At 44.9% G+C, this 10,000-nt stretch overlaps 1 protein-coding gene across 10 annotated transcripts in view; it reads right to left on the bottom strand.

Moving 5' to 3' along the window:
• Window positions 1-10,000, bottom strand: part of sox5 (SRY-box transcription factor 5) — a 236,306-nt gene that overhangs the window by 33,347 nt on the left and 192,959 nt on the right. For 9 of the 10 annotated variants that reach the window (XM_046872985.1, XM_046872987.1, XM_046872986.1 and 6 more), the window contains one exon: window positions 4,583-4,709. In XM_046872985.1, coding sequence (XP_046728941.1) covers window positions 4,583-4,709 — 127 coding nt within the window. The remainder of the gene's footprint in view (window positions 1-4,582; window positions 4,710-10,000) is intronic. The other variant, XM_046872981.1, reaches the window with a different exon arrangement.

Below are 10,000 nucleotides of genomic sequence, written 5' to 3'. Positions count from 1 at the left end.
AAATTGAAACGATATAATAAAATCCACCACATAGGGACATTTGGCAGACCCCCTTATCTAGAGCCTTGCTCAAGGGCCCAGAAGTGGCAGCTTGTTCTGAACTTGTGACCTTCTGACTCTGTGACCAGAGTCCAATGCCTTCACCACTGGGGTACCACCTCCCTAATTTTCCCATCTATATTTCATTTTTTAAACCCCTCCAGCATTAGTTATATACCTAGTTGTGAAAAAATGATATTATTGTATCTGCTGCCATTACTTTCTCTTCAACTAAAATGTGATGACTTGCGATGGTACATTGGGGAAGAAGTAAATTATATGTAATCTTTAAGTTGCTGAACTCAAACTGTGTGACATTTTGCCTCTAGTTTCCATAAATCATTGCGTATTTTCAAAACAGGAGTATACCAGCATGTAGTAAAATAAAGGACTCTGTGACTGGAAAATGATGGCCATTTATGCAGTCCCCAATTCTCATCTTGATTGCCACGTATTTTCTGTTCAAAAATTGCCACTCTAATTAATCAGATCCCATTCTACAAAAACGCCACCTATTATCAATCAGGCCACAGTTGATCAGTTCGTGCCAAAAATGCTACTATAACATGCCAGACTACAGATATACAAACTACATTCTCAATTTTAATACAAGCAAACAAAAAGTTTATTAGATCCTGCCCCCAAATACTAATGTTACCATCAGTTCTTCCCTCAATACTTCTTTAAGCATCAGTCCACAGGTCCCTAGAGTTACTCTCAAATTCTACTGTAACCATCTGATTACAGGTCCATAGAGTTACTCTCAAATGCTACTGTAACCATCTGATCACAGGTCCATAGAGTTACTCTCAAATGCTACTGTAACCATCTGATCACAGGTCCATAGTTCTACCCTCAAATCCTCTGTAACCATCAGACCACAGATCCATTGTTTTACCCTGAAATGCTACTGCAATCTTTAGATCACAGGTCCATAGTTCCTCCCTCAAATTCTACTGTAACCATTAGATCACATGCCCATAGATCCTCCCTCAAATTCTACTGTAGCCATCAGATCACAGGTCAATATTTTCTCACTGAAATACTACTGTAAACATCAGACACTGGTCCATAGTTTTACGCTAAAATGCTACTGAAACTGAATCAAATTACAGGTCCATAGTTTTACCCTAAAATGTTACTGTATTGATCAGACCACAGGTCCATAGTTCCTTCCTCAAAATGCTGTTGTAATCATCAAACCACATTTCCATAGTTCAACCCTTAAAGTCAAGTCAATAGTTCTGGACTGGACATAGTCCTGGAACAACACCAGTTCCATAATTTCTGCTCAAATGCCACTCTAACAAATCAGACTACTACTAGTTCTACTGTTGCTGCCTCCAATGCTACTGTAAAAAAGCAACGCATGATCTTGGGGTTCCTGCCTCAATATCAATAATTACAATGGAGATAACAGCTACATTTTCAATCTCGGCCCTTCTTTCACCCCTTTATTTACCTGTGTATAGACCCCCAATCCCTGAACTCATTCTTATCCAAAAATCCTCTCATACACCACAGCGCCACCCACCCAGGCTTTTTATTCTTTTTGTCTCCGTCATCCACAAAGCCATCTTTTGTGCTCTCCCCACACTCTGTAATGAAAGTGTGATTGAAGGGTCGAAGACGCAAGCGCTGATAAAAAGACATTCGGTAATTAATGTGAAGAAGTTGGCTCTAGCCGCTCAGCCGAGGCTCATCCAAGCATTCTTGGATGAATCAGAGCTTGCAGCCTGAATGGAAGGGCTTATTAGTGTCCACCTGCAGATAGGCTTTTTCTAATCACGAGAGAAAACTGAGGGAAAATGGTCACTAGCGGCAGGGCTGGTTACTTGAAGGGAAAAGGAAGTCAAGGCAGAGGTTGCAAAAGGCATTTGGGAATATATCAAAGGATTTTCTTTAAGTTGATTCATAACTGGGATAATAAGCAAAACACATTTGTTTACAGGACATGGCTGGCATCGAATTTGAGAATGAATCGTGTGTGTAAGAGCAAACCAGCCTTTAACAGCTTTATACTTCTTACATGTACATAACAGCACAGTGAAATTATTTCGTTGCATACTCCAGCGATGTTAGGAAGCTGCAGTCAGCCACAATACAGCGCTCTTAGAGTACAGAGGGTTAAAAGGCCTTGCTCAGGTGCGCCCAAGAGTGGCAGCTTGGCGGTACCAGAGCTTGAACCCCTAACCCTCCAATCAGTAAACCAGAGCCTTAGCCACCGCGCTCCCACCTCCCCAATTACAGAGAAATCCTTTGAAACAGATCGGAAAGCTGGGCCATCCTCCATTTTGTTATTTTCAGTGCATCAGCACTTTTCTTGCAAAGTTTTGCTCAGGATATCTACATGCATGGATGGATGGACAGCAATGTGGCTGTCTTCACTGGCTTAGACTCCATGTTGTCTGTCTCAAAACACTCTCTAAAAAAAAAAAAAACACTAGAAGAAGCAGGACCCTGTCTCAGTAAGCAATAAACCAGACGCCCCAACCCATTATCCAAAAACATTTTTTCCCAGGCAACTCTTGTCACTATGAAAAAAAAACAAGCCCAGCCTGCAGACTGGAGAGTCTCTGGACCCGGTTCAAGGATGTATTCTGGGGAGATGATGTGCTTTTGCTCTCCCTTCTTGTCCTCTTGTGTCAGTCCCTAAACAAACAGAAAAATTCCAGCTATTTTATTTTTCTCCTGGGGACAGCTGTAACAAAAGAGCAAAAAAAAAAGGAGAGAGAAAAAAGAAGAAGAAAAAAAAAGAAAGCAAACATGTTGGTGTTGGCGTGGAGGCTGTGACTCGACGGTCCCACTCTAGGGAAGTCGGGTGGGAACGAGGGTCCCCCCCTTGGACCTGGCCCACGCCGGAGGGACTTGGTTTTCCTCGCCATTTTTTTTCTCGTTTTTGCTTTAGGCAGGCTATCTCGCGCCACTAAAAAGCACATGCGTAATTGAAAAAGTTGGGCAGTGTGCAACGGTGTGGCTAGTGGTAATTAAAACAGGGGGTGTGGGGGGGGGGTGTGGGAGGGAAAGTGTGTGTGTGGTGGGAAGGGGGACTTGTTTGGGAAACTGTGAAGTGCGGTAGGCGGAGCTGGAGCTGAGGACCGCTCCCGTCTTGGGAGGGAAGTGTGTGTGTGTGTTTGTGTGTGTGTATTTGTGTGTGTGTGTGTGTGAGGCCTGTTTGGATGCATGTACTGGCGGCGGTTTGTGTTAATGTGTGGCAACCTGGGGCAGGTCACTCTCTCCTCGTTCAGCATGCTCACTGCTGGCATACATCTCGCTCGACTCTCGCGGTAAACAACACATTGCTTCACAGTTGGACTGCTACGGCCAAAAAAAAAAAAAAGCAAAACCCCAGAGGAAGTTTTCTGCGTTTCTTTTTATTCTCCTTCGCGTAGTCGGACTTGCTGAGCGCTTCGGCACAGGGACACAAAAGCACAGAGCTGAGAGTCTGTCATGTGGAAGAGACAAACAGGCCTTGCTGTCGCTTGGCTGAACTTAAGGCAGTGGAAAGGAGCTTGCCATAAAACACATGCCCAGCAATGGCCTGAACAATCTGGTTTCACCAATCCCCTATCAGAGGCTCTAAGCTGAACAGCAGAACGGTTCAGAAGTTCTAGATGAGATGGGAGCCATTGTTTCAGAATGATATTTTTTTTTTACAAGTTTAAGAAGACGATCCAAACAGATGCAAGTGCAATGGGGCAGTAGAAAGTCAGTCTAGCTCTAATGTGTGACAGTCAAAAATCTTAGTCTTCCATGTTTTAAAAATGCCCTGAATGTAGACCTGAAAAAAGGAAGGCATTTCCAGGTCTATTAAACAAGCTAAGCCTTAACAACCCTTTTCGCAAGCAGGTTTTAATACTGTACTAACTGCTTGGCAAGGTGACCCCCAAAGGGTACATCCTTTAAGTAAAAAAATGGCTTGTCACATGTACTTTACAGCAGAGTGAAATGCTTTCTTCCCATGTTCGATCAATGTTAGGAAGCTGGGGTCGGAGCGTGATACAGCACCCCTGGAGCATTGAGAGGTAAGAGCATTGATTAAGGGCTGAGGTGTGGCGGCTTAGTGCTGCTTCCATATTCTTACTGCTTGCATATTCCAGCGATATTAGGAAGCTGGGGTCAGAGTGCAGCATCGGCCATGATACAGCACCCCTGGAGTAGAAAGGGTTAAGGGCCTTGCTTAAGAGCCCAATTGGTGATAGTGGGGCTTGAACCCCTGATCTTCTGATCAGTATCTTCTGATCAGGTGGTCGCTCAGTGGTTACAGTTTTGGGTTACTGATCAGTAGGGAGGGAGTCCCTGCATCACCAAAGCTGCCTCATTTAGGACCTCTAAGCAAGGTCCTTAACTCTGTGCTCTAAGGGCACTGTGTCATGGCTGACCCCAGCTCCCTAACATTGACATGATATGTGAAGTAAGAATTTCACAGTTTTGTAAATTCCATGTGTCAAGTACAAAGCACATTCTTGCAATTGCTTTTGCATTATGATCACAGGCATGAGTCTCAGAGTACACTGAGGTCTATGGCGGCGGAGACACTCACTGCAGCCGGGTTTGTAGTTGAAGCCTGGGGGCAGAAGGAATCCTTGCTGGGCTGCGGCTGCTGCCAGAGTCCTCTGATCTGGAGGGAAAACAGGAATCATCAGAGGTGGCAGCTGACCCTGGACCTGCTGAAGAGATAGAGAGACAGAGGGAGACAGAAAGGAAATGTCGGTATGTCGGCCAACAGTGACACAGCCAGAACAGACAAAACGACAAGGGATCAAATAAACACACACACACACAATCACAGTCTCTCTTGCACCTGTCCCCTGACAAGAGGAGCAGAAACGACACCCCATCACTGCCAAACCCACCACGTCACATGGAGCAGCTCCCGAAAACTCCTGCAACATCTGGGCCCACTGTGCTCGGCGAGATGCCATGCCTCTTCACAAGGTTTCAGGGATTTTTTTTTTTAAAAGAGAGAAAGAAGAGAAAGAGAAAAAAAGCACACTCTTGCAGACAAAAATAAATAAATAAAAAACCCGAAGCCAGCGACTTTGGCAAGAAGCAAGTCTGAAGCGCATGGGTGTGGGGAAGGAGAGGACAGATGGTTCTACTGATGAGAGCACTGCCAGGAAAACACAAAGGCTCCAGAAGTGACATCAGTGACTGTGCGAATGTGAACGTGTCGGGACGCTCGCAGACAGAGTCGGCGAGGTGAGGCGATGAGCCGGGCTGGCAGGGTTCTGTGCATCTGATTTTTCCGAGCTATAGAAAGACAGTCCTGTGCACTAACCACAGCATTTAAAGCATACAAAGATGGAAACTCGATCTCTCTCTTTTTTCTCGTTTTCCTCAGTAATCTCTCAGTCCCACCACAGCGTCTAGGGCCGCTTGCCTTCTCACCACACCATAATTACCCCACCATTTTGGTGAACCACAAAACGGCGGGAACTCGTGCTCCCCGGGACTGATCAAATCAGATGTTAGTGCTGCTTTTGTTTTCTGTTTCTTCACCCCCCCTTCTTCTTCTTCTTTTTCCACCACGTTCCGATAAGCCCCCTGTGAGTAAGAATCACAAGCGCTACGCTACTGTTCTGTCTTTCAGTCCTTAATTGGACATATGCTCCTTTGGTGCTGCCTCTATCTCGGCATGCTGCTACGGTCCTGCAGCATCTCTGTGGTCATGTCGGTACCGGGCTAGCGTGTGCTAATGATCGCGTGCGTGTACAACACTAACGCTGATGCTCTGGAGGTTTGACGGCTATCACATGCTCCGCTTGTGAGCAGCACACACACACACACACACACACACACACACACACATGCACACTCATAAAAAAAGATGAGGAGCAGGTATACCCCCTCCAAACAGCCTATGAAAGTGTTTTCAGGCTAAAGGTTTAGCCAGAGCTGAATATGGACCGGTATTAAAAATAAAACACGACAAATGACCTCCCTTTGAAGGAGCTCTGAGAAGGATAGATCCACTGATAGTACTGTAGATTTGTGTAATTACTACATGGTTGGGTTGGATTTATTCACACGTTAAAAATATGAATTAATAGCTTCTTCCTTTTCATATTTTGATTTACAACATTATCATAATTGGCTTTATATTAACATATTGAGAGAAAACTGGTACTTCTATGTAAAAAAAAACAGATATCGAGCACCCCCGTATAACCAAAATGGCATGAGCCTCGTTTTATATCACCTGTGCGAAGATTCACTCAGGCAACTGATCAGGCATTACATTATGACCACCTGCCTAATATTTTGTTGTCGCTACTAAAACAGTCCTGACCCATTGAGCATTAACAGCTTTAACTTCTTCAGCGATCTGAGCTGCAGGAGCTCGTCTGTTGGATCGGACCACACGGACCAGCATTCAGCCTCAGCCGCCCATGACCCTGTCGCTGGTTCACCACTGCCCCTTTCATGGACCACTTTTTCTGCAGATCAGGAAAATGTCACAACAGCTGCAGTTTTGGAGATGCTCTGACCCAGTCGTCTAGAGGTCACAATTTGTCCCTCAGACTCCTTACGCTCGGCCATTTTTCCTGCTTCTAACATCAACTTTTAGGACGAAGTGTTCCCTTGCTGCCTAATAAATATATCCACCCACAATCAGGTGCCATGATGAAGAGATCATCAGTGTTCTTCACTTCACTGCTCATAATGTTATAATGTCAAATGTTTTGCCCGATAATGCTAGTTCTTGAATCTGAGTATTGAATTCTTTTGATGACAAGGTGAAGTTCTCTGTAAGGAGACAACTGTTTCAAACCCGAATTGGCACAGAGTGCCCTTAAACATTGTGATACTTGATCATTTAGACGTTGTAGGAATATTTGACCCGCTCTTGAAGTTCAGGTGCTGAAAATTTGGAGTTGGGCGACAGCATTTCCGTTCCACGTACCGAAATACTTGGCATGTTCCAGTGGACTATCGGCGCTGTAGGTGATCTAAAAACACCAGGCAGGGGAATGGGACTGAGCCTGAACAATGCCTGGAGGGATCTGATGGCAGTCCAGAAACCCATTTCAGCGAAATTGCCAAAACAGCTGGTCTTCACACGCACACACACACACACACACACACACACACACACACACACACACACACACAAGCAACAACAAGCGGATGATACATACAGTATATTTATACCCACATATATCTAAGGAGGCTTTATAAACTGGCCAGACTGATCATTTGCTTTCCTGTGGTCATATTCGACCATTGCTCTCATGGCCTTTCTTCTCTGTTTAGCTCTCTCTTGAATGCTGCAGGACATTCCAGAATACTGCAGAGAATCAAACGAGCCTGGGACGAGGGCTCGGTGGAAAAAAAAAAAGAACGAAAGAACGAAAGAAACGCCACTAATCCTGGCCTTCAACAGCTGCCTATTTTATATTGCATTCCATAATGCCTCTTTTCTCTCGCTGCTTTTCTCTCCTTCATGAAACAGAAGGAATCTTTGTTCGAAAGGTCCGTGTTTAAGCGAACTTGCTCTTTTGTCAAGAGCCTTAATGAAGAAACAACTGAACTTGTCTTCAAGAGATTATGCTTTAAATTAAGATAACAAAAAAAAATAATCATGCGCTATAAAAAAAAAAAAAACACGTCCTGTTTGTGTAATACAATACGAGACAGTTGTTAGGAATCAAAGCATCTGGCTGATGATGAAGATGGCGATGAAGATGATGAAATTTTGCAAATCCGTCCAGAAAGATGTCTGGAGGAACGATCTAAGAAATATATTCAACTCCTGAAGTTGTACATGAAGAAGAAGTGGGATCTAACAGCTCCAGGACCGCTGGATTGCAAGTCTTCTAATCAAGACAGCACAGAAAAAAAAAAAAAAAAGAACGAATAATTTGTGGCTCAGAAGACAACATGAGAGGAACTTCTTCTTGTAGGACTTTTTGACGCGAGAAAAAGGGAGCGCGAGTGCAAGAGGAGGAAGAAAAAAAATAATAATTAAACTATGAATAAATAAATAAATAAAGCGAGGAGGGGGGAAAAAAGTGGAAAGTTGGCAGCGAACTGACTCGGAGTGTCTCGCCAGGCGGCACAGCTTGAACTTAAAGCTTTTTGAACATAATGAAGATGTGCCGATAATTAACATATGTAGTGTGAACAGGTTTGCTGGCAAAGGAGAGAGAAAAACTCCAAGGTAAAGTTATTATTAGGGAGTAATTAGCTCTATGAAGTAAATGAGTGGAACAATAGCTGCCAGCATTGACAATATGGCACACATCTTAGTGAGCGGAGAAGTACAGTGGCAGAAAGTGTGGGTCCCACAGCTAAAATCTGTTTCCAGCCATATGCTCCGGCAATTAAAGCCGAGCCTCCGTGACCTGCTGCCGAAAAGGGGAAATGCAGGCATATAACCAATAATTAATTTGTATAGCTGCATGGCTAGCGCTTAATATCATCCTGCTGGTTGTCGACGGCAGCCGTTAACTCGGGCTCCTGTCGGTGGACGCATGCTTTCGCTCGGAAGCACCTTCTTCACGCCTCGTTGATTTCTCCCGACTGCACGCTTCGTTCGTCGGACTCGTTTTAATAAGATCACTAAATACGCGCACACGGTTTCGACGGCGGTTCGGAAGAATTCTCTGTCGATTCTCTGCAAAGCCTCAACCTTGCAATTCTTCTGTAACTACTAACAGACATCCATTTTCAACCTCTTTTTTTTTCCTCCCCACAAAGTATTCTGGCGTTTTTTTTTTTTTTTTTTTTCCAGACGGACAGCCCTTTATTTTTCTGTGAGCCAAGGGCACCTTTGGCTGATTAGCGGCTAATGAAATTGAGTGGCGGGCCTGTGCCGGCGCTGCCTGCCTTTTATAAGCCCTCCATTAGGCGCGAGTGCAGGCGGTGCGTCATCCGGCCGCCGTAGGTGGGCATAGCACGGTGCCCATCTGCTCCGCTGCCTGCGTGTCCTTCCTCAAATAGCTCCCATTAGCTGGCGAGCCGAGACGAGAGCGTCCCCTGCCTTTTGCCGTGGCACACAGTGCCGATACCCTTGACCAGGGTTTGGTGATTAGGCTTGCGATGGGGTGAAGCCGCTTGCTTTCATGGCCTTTGCCTTGCGAGCTGCACTCGTAATTGGACAAATCGGATTTTGCGTGCGTTGCTGCAAAGGTTTCGGAGTTGTGTAGCGATGAACGCTACATATACGCAATCGAAGAAGGCTCTATGGGCTGTAAGCATTCGAACTAGGGATTAATATCAATGCTAACACCCAGTCCAACCCCATACGCATTAACTTTTTTTTTTTTTACCTCACGACTCTGTACAAAGTCGCACGAATGAACAGACGACACAAAGTGACAGAACGTAAAGCAGACGGCAAACTGTGCTCGGGGAAGATCTCAAGAGGTGGAACTACAGCATCTGCCTACAATCCGAGTCACCTGATGAAACATCTTGCTAGCAGCGCATGCTGGCTAGGTGAGAGAAATGTCTACAGATTTAAATATTACACATTCCTGATCACCAGCCGTTACTGAGCGTCGTCAAAGACGTACTTTACATACAACTGAAATCAAATGTTTCCAGATGATTCCTAAAGCCATCCATTTCCTAAGGACTTGTGTAGCATCCTTGCGTCTGTGAAGAGGGAACCTGTTTTCTCCTCTCACACAACCTGCTTAGCCTCTTCACATTGAAGAGAAAACACCAATTACATTCATTTAGGTGTAATGAGACAAATTAAACAATTACACAGCCAATTTGGTTAGCCGCTCCCGTGCGCCGGCGCCCCAAACTAATGCGGATGAGAGTCTAGCTGTCTTCTTCCTCTAGAAGCGAGGTCGATTCGAACCTAGCGCCGTTTGGCTACCTAACTTGGTTTACAGGTGGACGATAAATGTGATTTGTGCGCACCCGCTGTTAGCTCCTGCAGGTGTGGACGGAAATCTTAAATCTTAACCAAGTTGAGATCATGTGCGATTCCGATTTAGCGCAT

The sequence above is a fragment of the Silurus meridionalis genome, chromosome 18 (genome assembly GCF_014805685.1).
Source record: "Silurus meridionalis isolate SWU-2019-XX chromosome 18, ASM1480568v1, whole genome shotgun sequence".
Taxonomy (NCBI): domain Eukaryota; kingdom Metazoa; phylum Chordata; class Actinopteri; order Siluriformes; family Siluridae; genus Silurus; species Silurus meridionalis.
This window is presented reverse-complemented; position numbering and strand designations above follow the sequence as displayed.